General features: G+C 38.3%; 1 protein-coding gene across 16 annotated transcripts in view; it reads left to right on the forward strand.

The window, feature by feature from the left end:
- PSD3 (pleckstrin and Sec7 domain containing 3) overlaps window positions 1–17,587 on the forward strand; it is a 706,817-nt gene that overhangs the window by 641,754 nt on the left and 47,476 nt on the right. For all 16 annotated transcript variants that reach the window (XM_073902616.1, XM_025886232.2, XM_073902618.1 and 13 more), the window contains 2 exons: window positions 4,107–4,264; window positions 6,851–6,995. In XM_073902616.1, the coding sequence (XP_073758717.1) occupies window positions 4,107–4,264; window positions 6,851–6,995 (303 nt within the window). The remainder of the gene's footprint in view (window positions 1–4,106; window positions 4,265–6,850; window positions 6,996–17,587) is intronic.

Below are 17,587 nucleotides of genomic sequence, written 5' to 3' on the forward strand. Positions count from 1 at the left end.
TATCATAAAAGCCATCTATGAAAAACCTACAGCGAATATCATTCTCAATGGGGAAAAGCTGAGAGCTTTTCCGCTAAGGTCAGGAACGTGGCAGGGATGTCAACTATCACCACTGCTATTCAACATAGTATTAGAAGTCCTAGCCATAGCAATCAGACAACAAAAAGAAATCAAAGGCATCCAAATCGGCAAAAAGGAAGTCAAACTCTCACTCTTTGCAGATGATATGATACTGTATGTTGAAAACCCAAAGGACTCCACCCCAAAACTGCTAGAACTCATACAGGAATTCAGTAAGGTAGCAGGATATAAAATCAATGCACAGAAATCAGTGGCATTCCTATACACCAACAACAAGACAGAAGAGAGACAAATCAAGGAGTCGATCCCATTTACAATTGCACCCAAAACCATAAGATACCTAGGAATAAATTTAACCAAAGAGGCAAAGGATCTGTACTCAGAAAACTATAAAATACTCATGAAAGAAATTGAGGAAGACACAAAGAAATGGAACAATGTTCCATGCTCATGGATTGGGAGAACCAACATTGTGAAGATGTCAGTGGTACCTAGAGCAATCTACACATTCAATGCAATCCCCATCAAAATACCATCCACTTTTTTCAAAGAAATGTAACAAATAATCCTAAAATTTGTATGGAACCAGGAGAGACCCCGAATAGCCAGAGGAATATTGAAAAAGAAAAGCAAAGCTGGCGGCATCACAATTCCGGACTTCCAGCTTTTTACAAAGCTGTCATCATCAAGACAGTATGGTACTGGCACAAAAACAGACACATAGATCAATGGAACAGAATCGAGAGCCCAGAAATGGACCCTCAACTCTATCGTCAACTAATCTTTGACAAAGCAGGAAAGAATGTCCAATAGCAAAAAGACAGTCTCTTCAACAAATGGTGTTGGGAAAATTGGACAGCCACATGCAGAAGAATGAAACTGGACCATTTCCTTACACCACACACAAAAATAGACTCCAAATGGTTGAAAGACCTCAAGGTGAGACAGGAGTCCATCAAAATCCTAAAGGAGAACACAGGCAGCAACCTCTTTGATCTCAGCTGCAGCAACTTCTTCCTGGAAACATCGCCAAAGGCAAGGGAAGCAAGGGCAAAAATGAACTATTGGGATTTCATCAAGATAAAAAGCTTTTGCACAGCAAAAGAAACAGTCCACAAAACCAAAAGACAACTGATAGAATGGGAGAAAATAATTTGCAAATGACATATCAGATAAAGGGCTAGTATCCAAAATCTATAAAGAACTTCTTAAACTCAACACCCAAAGAACAAATAATCCAATCAAGAAATGGGCAGAAGACATGAACAGACATTTCTGCAAAGAAGACCTCCAAATGGCCAACGGACACATGAAAAAGTGCTCAACATCGCTCGGCATCAGGGAAATCCAAATCAAAACCTCAATGAGATACCACCTCACACCAGTCAGAATGGCTAAAATTAACAAGTCAGGAAACGACAGATGTTGGCAGGGATGCGGAGTAAGGGGAACCCTCCTACACTGTTGGTGGGAATGCAAGCTGGTGCAACCACTCTGGAAAACAGTATGGAGGTTCCTCAAACAGTTGAAAATAGAGCTACCATACGACCCAGCAATTGCACTACTGGGTATTTACCACAAAGATACAAATGTAGGGATCCGAAGGTGTACGTACACCCCAATGTTTATAGCAGCAATGTCCACAATAGCCACACTGTGGAAAGAGCCAAGATGTCCATCGACAGATGAATGGATAAAGAAGAGGTGGTATATATACACAATGGAATATTATGCAGCCATCAAAAGGAATGAGATCTTGCCATTTGTAACTACGTGGATGGAACTGGAGGGTATTATGCTGAGTGAAATAAGTCAATCAACAAAAGACATGTATCATATGACCTCACTGATACGAGGAATTCTTAATCCCAGGAAACAAACTGAGGGTTGCTGGAGTGGTGGGGGGTGGGAGGGATGGGGTGGCTGGGTGACAGACATTGGGGAGGCCATGTGCTATGGTGAGCACTGTGAATTGTGGAAGACTGTTGAGTCGCAGATCTGGACTTCTGTGACAAATAATGCAACATATGTTAAGAAAAAAGAAAAAGAGGAAAATAGCAGGAGGGGAAGAATGAGGGGGAGTAAGTCAGAGGGGGAGACGAACCATGAGAGACGATGGACTCTGAAAAACAAACTGAGGGTTCTAGAAGGGAGGAGGGTGGGGGGATGGGTTAGCCTGGTGATCGGAATTCAAGGGGGCACGTTCTGCATTGAGCACTGGGTGTTATGCACAAACAGTGAATCATGGAACACTTCATCAAAAACTAATGATGTAATATATGGTGATTAACATAACAATTAAAAAATTTTTTAAAAAATAAAGTAAAAGGCAAAATCATGGACCTAGACATCAAAAATGACACAGGGATTTCTGGGCTGATCCCTGTGCAGATTCCAATATCCAGTGTGTTAGAGATCAGTATGTATGCAAATGTATGGAAATCAGTATGTATGCAAACATATACATTCTCCGAAAATAATTTTGGCCCTGGTCTTTTGTCCCCACTCCCCATTATTTATCTGCTTCAGATTCCTATATGGAGCTAAGTGGTTAAAATGAGTGGCTGTTTAGCTAATACAGGGTTCTATTGTAGCATAATCATGAGGTTGGAGGGGAGCTCTACCTACTAGAGTTGATACCTCCTACTCTAATGACAGTTCCCCTGGAAGGAGATGTGTGATTCTTTGGAATGCTAAATCACTAAGAAAAATCTCATTTAAAAAAGACAAGACCCCAAAACGTAACTAGATTACAGCTTTATGCATTAATGGGAATTGTAGAACAGATAGGTATAAATATATTGTATTTATTTTAAGATTTCTATTTTCTTTCTTTATTCGTCATACCGCTCTGGATAACTGTCATTGTCAACAGCAGTTCTAAATCTCTGAGGCTTAATAAAATAGACTTGTTGCAATTTAAAGTAGTAATTTCATCATTTAATTTTATAAATTTGGGTGACCTTTATATTCCTATTGGTATTTACTGTGTATTTTAGGTTTTCCTTACCTTTGTCTCTCAGCACTCTCACTGACTGATCATTAAGAATCAACAGTTCATTTCTGTTGATTTCTGACTCCATTTGAATTAATAGTAATAGTACATTTGAATTGCTTGCTTTGTGCAGGGGATGGGGGAAGGAAGTAGGAGGTATGAGAAAGTGTAATTGTTTTTTTTGGAAATTTGTAAAACCAGACTGTGATAAGAAAATAGATAATGTCTTCCTTTTAGGATTTTTTTTTACTAATTAGAGGGTAAGAAGAATGTGTGCTTATGTGTGTTTTCTTTACAGAAATCCAAGTTTATTTAGCATCATGTCTGACAGATTACGGGAAGGAGAAAGAGGGGAACTTACACACTAGAAAACATCTCCTAAAACAATTTGTAATGTCGACTATATTTAATTGCTTTCTTTGAAGTCCTTTTTTATTCTAATGGACCTGGGGAAACTACTAAATAGATAATATGATAATCAAATTTGCTTTAAATTTTCATTATTGTACTAGTTGGGATTTTTTTTATTGTTATTTTTGAGGGAAGCCTTTATAAATTCTGTAAATTGTGTGTAATTCATGCCCAAAGATAAGATTGCATCTATACATGATACCTTCTGTTTTATATAATTTTATCCATTTTCCCTGTTTATTATAATACAGCTAAGCCTTCTCCTGAACATTAAACTGATTTTCCTCTTTTCTTTCAAAGAACAGCTAGAGGAATCATTTTATTTTACGGTTCATTTTCGTTTGATAATATTAGACTCAAGAAAGTAGCAAGAAAATAGAGTAGCTTTAGAGCAAACAACACAATGGCATGGTTTTCACCATCGATACAATTCTGTTGATGGGTATCTTAAGTAGCAAAGAGTTGTTTTTACATCATGTCAGTTTTTTCATGCACCTTCATGGATTTTCTAATTTCTTTTAGTTTTAGGGGTTGTTTTTTTTACCTTCGTTAAAAGAGAAGGTGAAATCTGAACAAGATCTTGTCTTAGTTTTCTTTGTATCCATCTTTCCACCTGTAGGATGAATATAAACCAGAAAAGGCCCTGTCTGAAGAGGATTTGAAAAACGCCGTGAGTGTGCATCATGCGCTGGCATCCAAGGCCACAGACTATGAGAAGAAGCCGAATGTGCTTAAACTTAAAACTGCCGACTGGAGGGTCTTGCTTTTTCAAGCCCAGTATGTTTCATTGGTTTGGTTTGGTTTCATGGTTTGCATAGTACCACCTTATACCAAGAAGTAGAATCAGAGTCTTCAGGGGAATTTGAGTTGGATTCAAAGTTATTAACTGGTTACATGAGAGAGACAACTACCTAAGAAAACTAGAATCATAAATAGAAACCCTGAGTTCAAGTTTTTTGTTTGCTTCAAAGTAGCCCTGTGACTTTCAGTCAGCCACTTACCATCTCTAGAACCTTAATATTTTTATGAATAAGATATAAGCGTTGTGGTGTACAAGTTTTATAACACAATAAGTAAAATAGACGTGGATTCAAATCACCATTTCCTAGCTCTTTGTCCTGACACGTAATTTAACCTCTCTGAACCTTAGCTTGTCACTAGTGCAGATGATAATGTTTATCTCACAAGGTTCTTGTGAGAATTAAATGAGATCAAGTATATAAAATACTTCATATAGTGCCTGGCACATAGAAACTGTTCAGTAAATGTAGATTTCCATTTTGTTCCCTCTGTCTCTCTTCTCTTTTCCTTCTGAGCTCTAATAGTCTTTGATAAACCTAGAAGAAAAAGATAAAATTATATTGTGGGCAAGGAAATGGGATGGATTGCCAGTTTAATAAGGGGTCCATGACAGCCTTCAGATTCAAAGTGGAGCACTTCACACGGAGAATTCTGGATCTGTGAAGTGAGAAACTGTGGATTTTCAGAACTGAGCCTCTAGAACAGGAATCTTTGTAGGCGCACACATAGCATCAGTGTCTGTGGCAGTGTTAATTCTTCATAGCATGCTTTCCACAGCCTGAGCTTGACTGCAGAATCACTCTCAACACAACACCACCAATTGACTTCAGTTGGCAACAGTCTTAATATTTGACATCAAGATAGTGAACACAAGTATTGCTTGTTGATTGTAGCAATGTAAGGTCAAAAAAAAGAAATAAGAACAACAGCAGGAACTCTGGTGGTTTATGAATGTTGAATTTGCAGAGGTATGAAATTGTTGACATCGGGTGAGGAGGAAGCTGTAAGGAAATCCAAGTTACACAGGATTTTTTTGGTGTGGGAGTAAGACAGCTTTAACACCACAGAGGGAATCATAGCCAGATATATAATTACAGCTATTAGTCATCAGAGTCCTTCAAAGTATTTTATTCCCCAACATTTTTTTTACTAAAATACCAAATATGATAACTAAGAAGCTGTAATTACTTCAGATAGAATTGATGCAGAAATCAGTGAATTAACAGAGCCAGAGAAACCAGATTAGAGAAGCATCTGGGGTGCAAAGAGGAGTTGATTTCTAGTGTGGTCTCAGGTTAGTGTGATTTCTCAGAGTAACCGGTAAAGGAAATGTATTTTATGTGGACTGACATTTTGTCCATCTTCTGTTTATTGATTATATGTACGTGGTGGATCAGCTATCCTTGCTCATGACTATTTCTCCCATTCATTTATGAATTCACAAATACGGATAAGCACTGTCAGTGCTGGTCTCTGCAAATATATGACATTTCAAGTTAAAAGTATGTTAATGACATCAGATGATTTTCACATCCTGACAGGTAGATTTTTAACATCCTTTTGGGATATACCTTATGTATGATTAATCTTACCTGGGTTAAGTGTACAATTCAATAATTTTTAGCAAATTTACAGAATTGTGCAGCCATCACCACAATCCAGTTTTGGAACACTTCTATCACCCCAAAGAGATCCTCCACGACCATTTTGTAGTCACTGCCCGTTTTTACCCCCAACCCCAGACACCACTCATCTCCTTTCTGTCTCTATAGTATTGCCTTTACTGGACTTTTCATATACATGGAATCATATAATGATATATGGCTGGCTTTTCTCACTTACCATAAATTTTTGGGGGTTCACCATGTAGTAACATATATCTGCACTTCATGCCTTTATTGCTGAGTAGTATTCCACTGTATGGACATGTGCCACATTGTTTTATTCATTCACTAGTTGATAGACATTTGGATTGTTTCCCCTTTTGGACTCATGTGCTATGAACATTCACATACAAATCTTTTTGTGCCTATATGTTTTTATTTCTCTTGGGTATATACCTAGGAGTAGAATTGCTGGGTGATATGATAAATTTATAGTTAACTTTTCAAGAAACTAAAGCTGCTTTCCAAGTGGGTGTTCCCTTTTTTACATTCCTTTTAAGTTCTATCAGTTTGTCCCTCAGTTGGATTTTAAAATTGAATTATGTGATTGGAAGAGATGAGTTAATTTTTTAATTAATTTTTGACTGAGCCTAGTATCAAAGTAGGGACTTAATATTTATTATCAAGTGATTTTGGTTTTTTTTTTCCCCTTCTGTATCCTTAAAGGATAATCACAGCCTTATACTATAATGATCATAGGTTCCTGGACCTCTTATTGCCATGGTGATTGCTGTTGAAAATGTTAATCTCAGTGAAGTTTTGTTAGGAATTAATTGTACCAGGAAAAATAAATAAAATGATTTTACTTGCCTTTTTAAGTGGGTAATGAGAAATGGGCAAGGTGTGATGCACTTAAGATAGAGAAATACCCTGATGTAAATTTATCTGTTTCTCATAGGAGTCCAGAGGAAATGCAAGGGTGGATAAACAAAATTAATTGTGTTGCAGCTGTATTTTCTGCACCACCATTTCCAGCTGCCATTGGATCTCAGAAAAAGTTTAGTCGTCCACTTCTGCCTGCAACTACAACAAAATTGTCTCAAGTAAGTCATTTTGATAGTGCTTTGACTTTGGGGAAAGAGCACTTTGTGAAATAATCTTACTAACATTTGACTGGAATGATACTCCACATTTTGGCAGCAAGGATGAGAACTTGCCTTGGAAGGTCTATTGTATAAATGGGGCAAAATGCAGTGTACTGGGTTTTACAGTTCATATTGGAAGCTGACACAATTGAGTCATGGTTGGTAGGACAGATACTTTGAATACGTTTCAAAAATTTATAGTAGTTTACTACTCAGTCATATGGGACTAGATTACTTTGTTTTTATTTTTTTTAATTGAAGTATAGTCGACACAGAGTGTTACATTAATTTCACTTGTATAGCATAGTGATTCAGCACATCTCTATGTTGTGCTGTGCTCCCCACAAGTGTAGTACCATCGGTCCCCATACACAGTGTTACAACACCATTGACTATATGCCCTATGCTGTACTTTTCATCCCCATGATTTACTCATTCCATACCTGGAAACCTATTCCTCCTGTTGTCTACTTCACCCATTTTGCCCATCCTCCACCCCTCCTCCCCTCTAGGAACTATTAGTCTGTTCTCTCTATTTATGGGTCTGTCTCTGCTTTTTCCTTATTTGTTTATTCATTTGTTTCATTCTTGAGATTCCACATATAAGTGGAATTTTATGGTATTTGTCTTTTTCTGTATGACTTATTTCACTTAGCATTATACCCTCTTAGGTCTGTCCATGTTGTTGCAAATGCTGGCTTAGGTTTTTCGTTCTGTTTGTACTAACAGCTCATATTTAAAATGACTGGCTAGTGTTAGACACCCTGGCTTGAACACAAGCTAGCTAGTTATTTATTTATTTATTTAATTGAACTTTTCCCATATCTCAGGCTGTATTTGATGCTGGGTATGTAAGAATATTCCCAGGGATCCACTATCCACAGTACAATAGGGCATAGACTTCCCTACCTCTTAGGGAGGAGTTAAGTGGACCACGTGGCTTTTCCTAGGTAATCAAGACAATGTAAAGTAGAATGGTATTCCAAATGTAGTCACCTAAGCTGCTCTCCTCTTGTCAGATCGATCTCTCTAAAGGTCTTATTTTATGTCCCTTTCTTCCTTAAAACTCTGTTCTAAGGACACTGTAAACAGACCCGTTTTGCCAATTTTAAACCTGTCTGCACTGCCCCTATTGCCATTGACTAGTTAAGGATTTTGGAAGCTACTTTGATGTACATGTGAATTTCTTATTGGTGCAATAATAGAAATAGTTTCATCTGACTCTAGTTAACCAGGTGTTGATATTCACTGACTCCTCTACCTACCTGATATCATGGATTATCACTGTATTATGTGCCTGTTACACTTGAGAGACTATTTTAGGCTCTGGAGACAGAAAGACAAATGAAACCCAGACACTCTTTGGATACAAAACATGCAAGTAAGTATAATACAGTTTGGTTAGAGTACAGGAAGGGTGTATCCAGAGTGCTGTGGGAGTACACAAAGGGGCGTTTAGCCTGGCTTGTAGGTGGAGGAGGAAGTATGGTATCTACTATGAAACCTAAAGGATGAGTAGCAGTTAGATGTGATGTGGGAAGAGAAAATGATGCAGCAGAGGATCACAAAGGCCCAGAAGAGAAAGCCCTGAGATGTGGAACCACATAAAGTTATCAAATGTGACTTGAGCACAAATATTGAGAAAAAGCAAGATGCATTCCTCTGTAGAAGTAAGTAAGGCCAAATGATGAAAGGTCTTTTGTGTATAGGATTTTGGATGCTTCACTGGTTCCCCAACATCCTTAGGATAACAGTTCAAGCAGGAAAGTAATGTGACCAAATTTGTGCTTTGAAAATTACTTATGTTACAACAGGAAGAAAGTATTAGAGGAGGAAAGTACTAGAAGCAGAAAGCCTAATTTTAAAGGCATGGGAGGGGCGCCTGGGTGGCTCAGTCAGGTAAACATCTGCCTTCGGCTCAGGTCATGGTCCCAGGGTCCTGGGATCGAGCCCCGCATTGGGCTCCCTGCTCAGCGGGGAGCCTGCTTCTCCCTCTCCCTCTGCCTGCCGCTCCCCCTGCTTATTCTCTCTCCCTCCCAAATAAATAAATAAATCTTTAAAACAAGTAAGATAAAAATAAAGGCAGGGGAAATAATGAGAGGAAAAATAACAAAGTTATTTGTAGAAGAGATGGATAGAATGGAAGTATTTGAGACATCTTGAAAGTGTGGAATGAGTGTTCCTAATGGCTCACTGAAGTGAAGGGATGAGGACTGTCATCTAGGCTTTGGCAGCTGGGGATTGTGCTGTCTGACTTGGCTTTTGTGACCTCACCATCTGGTTTTCATCCTGTTGCTTCTTCCTAGGGTTCTTTCCTGGGTCCTTTTCCTCTTTCTACTTCCAAATATTGCGATGCTCAGTGCTCAGAAGGAGACCAAAATGGACATGAGAAACAATTTTTCTGTTGTTAAGGAAAAACAGGGAGAATGTTGTGCCAGAAAAGGGGAGAAAGAGGAGAGAGTATCAGGTAAAATTAGTACAAAATATATCTCCTTTGAAGTGGTAGGAGGTCATTGGGTCCCTTGGTGAGAGCAGTTTGCAGAGCGATGGCAAGAGAAGCCACATTAGTCTTCTTTGAGGAAGGATTGGAAAGTAGTAAGGAAGTGGAGGAAGGGAATACATACAAGTCTTGCCATGAGCTTATAAAAAATAGACTAGTGGTAAGAAGAGAGGAGACATGGTTTTAAAAAATGAAAGATTCTTTTGGTTTTGTTAATTTATAATTATTACTAACATGAATTGGATAATAGTAAGCATTACTATTACTATGTAGTTCATAGACTACCAAACAAAACCTGTTAAGAATAGAAAGGACCGGGCTAGCTCACTTTACAAGGCAGAATGGCATTTAATTTTCAAGGATAACAAATATTCTAAGAGAACAGGTCATCTTATTGATGACTAGAAAGCATGTTAGCAGAATTCTCCATCTACCCATCTGAACTGTGACCTCTTAAAGCAAATGCATTCCCCCACTTTAATTTTGGGTACTTGAAATAAACAGTAAAACCACATTATATAAGGTATGAGAAGAGAAAACAATTGAACAACTAACTAGAGGCAACAAATACCTTCAGAAGTTGGGTTTTGTTCTGTTAATTTCACGAGGGATTTTCCAGTCCTTATTTTTCAGTAGATTGGTCTTTCTCACAAACATTCTTATAAAAGATCCAGGAGAAAGGTGAGTTGAAGTTTGAAAGGATAGAGCAACTTACAAGTTTTAACTTGTTCTTTCCTTACTATGGATCTACATTTCTATTTACTTTTGTGGGAAGCCTGCTTCTCCCTCTCCCACTCCCCCTGCTTGTGTTCCCTCTCTCACGGTGTCTCTCTCTGTCAAATAAATAAAAATCTTTAAAAAAAAGAAAGAAATGTACTTCTGTTCTATTTATGTATGGGCTATATTTTAATAAGTCACTGGCACATGAAAACGAATGTGTTTCTCTATTTGTGTATTTTTTTACCATGAGACCAGGCAAGCAAGCACCTTTTTCAAGGCAAAATCTCTTATTTTAAACAAACGTCTTACACTGGAACTAAAAATAGGATGCATAAGATTTTTAATATTTTTCCTCATTTTGAACATAAATCCACAAAGATACAAAAAAAAAAAAAACTCTGCTTATATAATGTGATCAAAATGATGGACTTAGGATTTTAAATAAGGCAGTAACCAAAAAGAAGCATACTCCTTTGTCACATAAGACAAGATGACCAAGTCCTTTCAGGAACTTAATTACCTTGTAAAAAAAAAAATAAGATGGTTTCCTCCTCCACAAATAAATCACCAAGTGTTTGTGGGCCTCAGTTTTCCAACTGGAAAATGAGGAGATTGTTCTAGAATGTTTTTAAGGTTCTTTCACTAGCTCTGTATTTTTTGCCCAGGTCATTATGTTTGTTTACTTAGAAATGAAGAAGTTTTGCCTTTGAGACTAATAAAACAGTTTAGAAATAAATACATAAAATGAAGGATGTGATAAAGAATAGCTTAGAAAGAGGAAGAGAAGAGTTAGTCCACACACAGCCTGTGCAGTATGTGGAGTACCCTCCACAGCAAATAGAGACTCCTGTGGGGATATCTTTGGAGGAGTCATAGTGTACCTTCAGTGAATCCTGGGATACATGTCTAGATGCACCCACAAGTTTTCCAGTACCTTGAAGACCAGTCCTCTTCATTTAGCGTTGGCATTGCCAACCTCAGCACAACTGCCATTTTAGCCTAGATAGTTCTTTGTTGTGAGGGTTGTCCTTTGAATTGTAGGATGTTTAGCACTATCCCCAGCCTCTACCCACCAGATACCAGTATCATCCCCCTAGTTGTGACAACCAAAAATGTCGCCAGACATTGCCGAATATCCTGTGGGGTCCCACCCCACTGCTACCTGCTGCTATTGAGAACCAGTGAATTAGCCCAGCCATCTTTCCTTTCTCCGTACACGCACAGCCTGGCTATGACTCCCCTAAATGCCAGAACCACTTGGATAATTTTAGTTTACAAAATGCATGTATAACAATGTGAGTACCCTACTGGAAAAAAACTTAATAGTGTTAGGAAAAAATTAAACATTCAATTAAAAGATTGTTTGGTGCTTTTAAAGACATACTGTTCATCATCACCCTGTCATTTGCAGGCTTTTCTTTAATTTATTCTTGTCTTCTATCCAAAACATATTAGCCTTCATTATTAAAATTGATTATTATCAGTGCAGTGTGGTTCTTTCTGAACAACTCTGCTGTGTAGGAGTCATCTTCAGTTGTTTTCATGGCAGTGCTGCCAAGGCACATTTTTCTTCTTCTTTTAGGGGTAGAGAGACTAGTTTGAAAATTTAAGTTTTGTTTCTCCTTCTGGTACAGTGCTCTAAACTTAGGATTTCCTGGTTGGCCCTCTTCAGGATCTATTCAGGACCTCCCTTTCTACTCATCAAAGTAGTCATTTTCAGGCTTTAGTGTGTACAAGAATGATCTGGGGACTTCTTGAAAGGGCACATGTCTCAGCATCCCCACCCCAGGTTAATGAGGTCCAGGTCAGGGGCCCGGGAACATGAATGTTTTAAGGCATACCAGGTGTCCAGCCCGCAAGCAGTGCAGATCATACTTAAAGGGACTGCACTATACTCCCTACAATCCCTACCCTCTCTTTCACTGCTTCTTTGGAGACGTGTGAAACTGAACCGGGCTCTTGGGCTAGTTCAGCAATAGAAATTGACAAGAGGCCAAATGGGAGTTTCAGGCAAGGCTTTATTGGGGCTTATGCTTGAGCACTGGTGAGCTCCTCAGGCTGACTTCCCCGAGGCAAGGTTAGGGAGAGCTTTTAAAAGCAAGTTGGGAGTAGGTCGGAGGGGGAGACAAACCATTAGAGACGATGGACTCTGAAAAACAAACTGAGGGTTCTAGAGGGGAGGGGGGTGGGGGGATGGGTTAGCCTGGTGATGGGTATTAAAGAGGGCACATTCTGCATGGAGCACTGGGTGTTATGCACAAACAATGAATCACGGAACACTACATCAAAAATTAATGATGTAATGTATGGTGATTAACATAACAATAAAAAATTATTAAAAGCAAGTTGGGTGGAAAAAGGGTCCTGTGTAAGCATGTAGAGGCAGGGGTTTATTAGCACCTACACATTTAAAATTCATGCTTCTTCATATATCACATGTCTAAATAACATGCGAAATCTCCACCGTGGGTGGGATTTTTAGTATTATTATGAGGGAAGAAGCCCGTGAAAGTTCAGCATTGGGGTCCATATTGGGGCAGACTGGTTTGGTCCAGTCTTCACCAGTCCTTGTGGTAAGTATCTTCCTTTCAGTAAGCATCCTTCCTCCGCATTCCTGCAAGATGTGCTACTCAAGAGGCACAGAGTTTTATCTTTTTTTTCTCCTTATGGAGAAGGCAAGGAACACTGGATTTCAGTTAGGGTTAGGGGACCCAAGTCTAGTCCCTGCTCTGTCTCACTTGCACCTCATGGAGTTACCATTTCCTGATATCTAGTTCTGTTTTCTTCTTTGAATTTCCACCATTCTCCTGTAAAGATCTAAATCAGTGATTATTTGAATCACTCACCAGTGATACTTTGATCATTAAATGTTAATTGTTGAAGGCCAGGCCTTGTGCTAAACACTAATTTGAAACAAAGGAAAATGCTCTGCTTGCTTCTCACCCCTCTTTTTATGCTGTGGTTTGACCACCAGGGCAGTAATGGCCAGGGGCCAGATGAGTGTGGCAGGGTGCCTTCATAATCTGGCCCCTATATACAGAGGGCAAGGAGAGGCTGAAGAAAGGAGACCACTTCAGATTGGTAGGTGGCAGTTTTAATAAGCAAGGGCACTTACTTAAGAGGTCTGTCTTGGGTGGCCACAAGATGAGTAGATCTTTGCACCCGCCTGCCAGAATCATAACGTTTATATAGAGGCTTTAATTGAGCCCAATCTTGTGTACCATTCAAATGGTCTCAAAAACACATTACTATTTCAAGGCTGCGTCCTTGGGGCAGCTTCTAGCATGGGAAAGGGAGGTAAAATGCACATTTCATGGACGGGGAGGAGGTGAGGAGCCGCCGGTTGCCCAGGTCCAGCTTGGCTTTCAGCCACTGGTTATGTCATCTCAGTGACCTCCTCTGACAGGCAGGCATTAGGAGCAGTGGGATTTCAGAGGAGGAAGTCATTCTTGTAATCGTGTCCCTCACTGGCCAAAACCACACCCTTCCCCCTCGACTCCATCTTAGACTTTTTGTCACAAATCCTGTCACTTCTCCTTCTTAAATATCTTTCATATCCTACCCACATTCCTTAGTTCAGACTTTTGTCATTTTTAACCTATATCACTGTTCTCAACTTTTTTGATCATTCACCTTATTAATACTAAATATTTGAACAGATATCCTCCAACATATGTATACATTTTTATAAAATATGCTACATATCCAGTTATCAATACAAGATGGAAAAATGCTGACCATCATTACTCATTAGGAAAATATAAATCAAAAACAGGAGATGCCACTTTATACTCATTAGAGTGGCTATAATTAAAAAAATCTTTCAAGGAAAATAATATGTTGGTGAGGATGTGGAGAAATTACCACTTCGGTATGTTGCTGGTGAGAATATAGAATGATGCAGCTACTTTGGAAAATAATTTGGTGGTTCATCAAATGATTAAACATAGAGTTAACATGTGACCCAGCAATTCCACTTCTACTTAGATAGCAGGAAAATGAAAACATAAACCCACACAAAATCTTTTACACAAATGTTCATAGCAGTCAGGGGTGGAAATGGCCATCAGCTGATGGATAGATGAATGAAATGTGATATATACATACCATGGAATATCATTCAGTTGTAAAAAACAATGAAGTACTGGTACATCCTACAAAGTGGATGAACCTTGAAAACTAAGTTAAAGAAGGCAGTCATAAAAAGAAACGTGTGATTCCATTACAAAAGGATTTCTTTTAGGGAAACTAAAATGTCATAAAATTAAATTGTAGTGATGGTTGCACAACCCTGTGACTACTAAAACTTATTGAATTACATACTTTAAATGGGTAAATTGGGGGCACCTGGGTGGCTCAGTTGTTAAGCGTCTGCCTTCGGCTCAGGTCATGATCCCAGGGTCCTGGGATCGAGTCCCGCATTGAGCTCCCTGCTTGGCAGGAAGCCTGCTTCTCCCTCTCTCACTCCCCCTGCCTGTGTTCCCTCTCTCACTGTGTCTCTCTCTGTCAAATAAATAAAATCTTTTTTAAAAAATAAATAAATAAATAAAATGAATAAAATGGGTAAATTGTATGGTTTGTGAATTATCCCAATGCTGTTTTTTAAAATTCTTCCCAGTGGATCATCTTGCTTGGCTTGCACACAACCCACTTTGAAAAACTCTGACAGACTATTTGTATAACCACTTGAGATCTCTCTTCCTCCAGTCTTGCTTTTCTCTAATCCCTCCTTCACAGTTGTGGCTAAAATATGACTCATGTACTATCACTTAAACATAATTGACTCCCTTTCGCCAACATGATGCAGTCCACACTCCTTGGCATCGCCTTAAATGGTTGACTACACATTTCCAGAATAGATTTTGTATTCATTTCTTAGACATCTGCATTTAACATATATTGAGTACTCAGTAAACAATGAAATCATGTTGAAGTTATGCAGAAGCTCACTAAACCGTTTAAAGTCTTTAAATCTCGGGGCACCTGGGTGGCTCAGTCGTTAAGCGTCTGCCTTCGGCTCAGGTCATGATCCCAGGGTCCTGGGAGTGAGCCCCACATCGGGCTCCCTGCTCAGTGGGAAGCCAGCTTCTCCCTCTCCCACTCCCCCTGTTTGTGTTCCCTCTCTCGCTGTGTCTCTCTCTGTCAAATAAATAAATAAAATCTTTTTAAAAATATAAAAAATAATGTCTTTAAAAAACATAAAATGATAAAATCTTTCTGATGGTGCCTTCAATAATAGGTCAAACTGACTTAAAGCAGATGTTCTGTATTCTAAATTCCATATAGCTTGGATTTAGAAGGCTACAGTATTCAGCAATTTGACTTGTAAGTTTCCCCGAAGATTCTTAGAAATGTCATTACCTTGTAAATCATCTATCTACTTTAAAACAGTACAAGGAAACAGTCTGAGCCCTCCCCTTTTTACCTCCCCTCCCTTCTTTTTTAAATTATTTATTCAGCTACTGTTTGCTGAAGAACCTATATATCAGGTACTATATTAGGTATGTGGGCATTATAAAGATAGCTAAGATGATGGTCTTGGCTCTCAGCTAATGAGAACTTAAGGAATATGTTAATGTTATTCGGGTACTATACAAAAACTATGCCATATACTATCTTTTTTGCTCAGTACTGCACACTGGAGGATTTGAGAAAAAGGAAAAAAATAATTTCCCTTTTCTGCCTTTAAAGAGCTTGTAATCAGTAAAGGAGATAAAATTCACGCATAAGTAGTATAGACTTTTAAGTGCTATAGTAATACAGAAGTGGAAGAGATTGTGAGATCTGGAATAACACTGGTTTTCAGTGAGTATCAAATTTTGTCAAAGATATAGAACAATGTGAATTTTTAAGCCTACTATGGAAATGTAAACTGGTAGAAACACTTTAAGAAAACAGGTTAATGTCATCTTAAAGATGTGCATATTCTAAAACCCCAAAATTCTACATCTTAGTGATTACACTGTAGAACAATTCTTGCCCATATTCACTAGGCAGCATGTTCAATGTAGTATCGTTTATAATAGCCTAATGAAACCCCAAAACAACCTAAACATCCTTCAGTGAAATTCTAGTATGTCCTATACTTAAAAGGAAGAAACTAGAACATATGTGTGAGTAAATCGTAAAAACATGTTTAGTGAGAAAACAAGTCACAAAAGGAAACCTATAAAGTATAAAAACCTGTAGAACATACTCTCTATTTTTATGGATCCTTATATGTGTATAGGAGTAGCATAGAAAAAGAATTAGATTAGGATACCTGGGTGGCTTAGTCGGTTGAGGGGCAGACTCTTGATTTCGGCTTAGGTCATGACCTCAGGGCTGTGAGATCAAGCGTGCTTAGTGGGGAGTCTGCTTGAGATTCTCTCCCTCTGCCCCTACCCCTGTGCTCTGTCTCTCCAAAATAAACAAATAAGGGGGTGCCTGGGTGGCTCAGTCAGTTAAGCGTCTGCCTTTGGCTCAGATCATGATCCCAGGGTCCTGGGATCAAGCCCCATGTCAGGCTCTCTGCTCAGTGGGAAACTTGTTTCTCCCTCTCCCTCTGTGCCTCTCCTCCCCCCACTCCCCACTTGTGCTCTTGATCCCAAGACCCCGGGATCATGACCTGAGCTCAGATTCATAATGTGGCATATTTCTATACATATCAATAGATGATAGATAGATAGATAGATAGATAGATAGATAGATAGATGATAGATAGATAATATACTCTCACATCATAAATTAAAATTAGGATTTTTTTCACCTCTAAATTATTCTACTAGATTTCAATTACAAGCTTAAATTGACAGATTTATTACACAGTTGCTTTAGGGTTTAAATTCTTCATCATCTGGCAACTATGTATGCTGATCTTGGATTTAGATAGTAATTTTAATTTATAAAAATGCCATATGGAAAAAATTCAGCTGGGAATTGTGATGATGATGTGTTGTACATGTTAATTTTTTACCTTTAACTCTGCTTGTGATCATCTAGAATGACATGAATTTGGGAAGCAGAAGGGGAAAACTCATCTTGTTTGTTTGTTTTTTAATGCCATGCCTTTTATGAGGAATACAAATTGATATGTCCTAAAATAAGAACTTAATAAAGGAGGGAAATCCCTTTTGTCCACTATTTTAAAAAAAATAAATAATGTTGTTATTATACAAAATATATTTATCACCTAGTTTAATCAGTTCCTCTTCATTTACTTTCATCCATTTATATCTTATTGTACATGTAAAATTTATATTCAACAAGAATTTGGATAATATATATATATGAAAGTAGAATAGTAAAACAGCAGTCATACAATTAGAGGAATGCAAGAAAATTTCAGTCT

The sequence above is a fragment of the Callorhinus ursinus genome, unplaced genomic scaffold (assembly GCF_003265705.2).
Source record: "Callorhinus ursinus isolate GAN/ISIS: 27379988/994484 unplaced genomic scaffold, GSC_fseal_2.0 scaffold17, whole genome shotgun sequence".
Taxonomy (NCBI): Eukaryota; Metazoa; Chordata; class Mammalia; order Carnivora; family Otariidae; genus Callorhinus; species Callorhinus ursinus.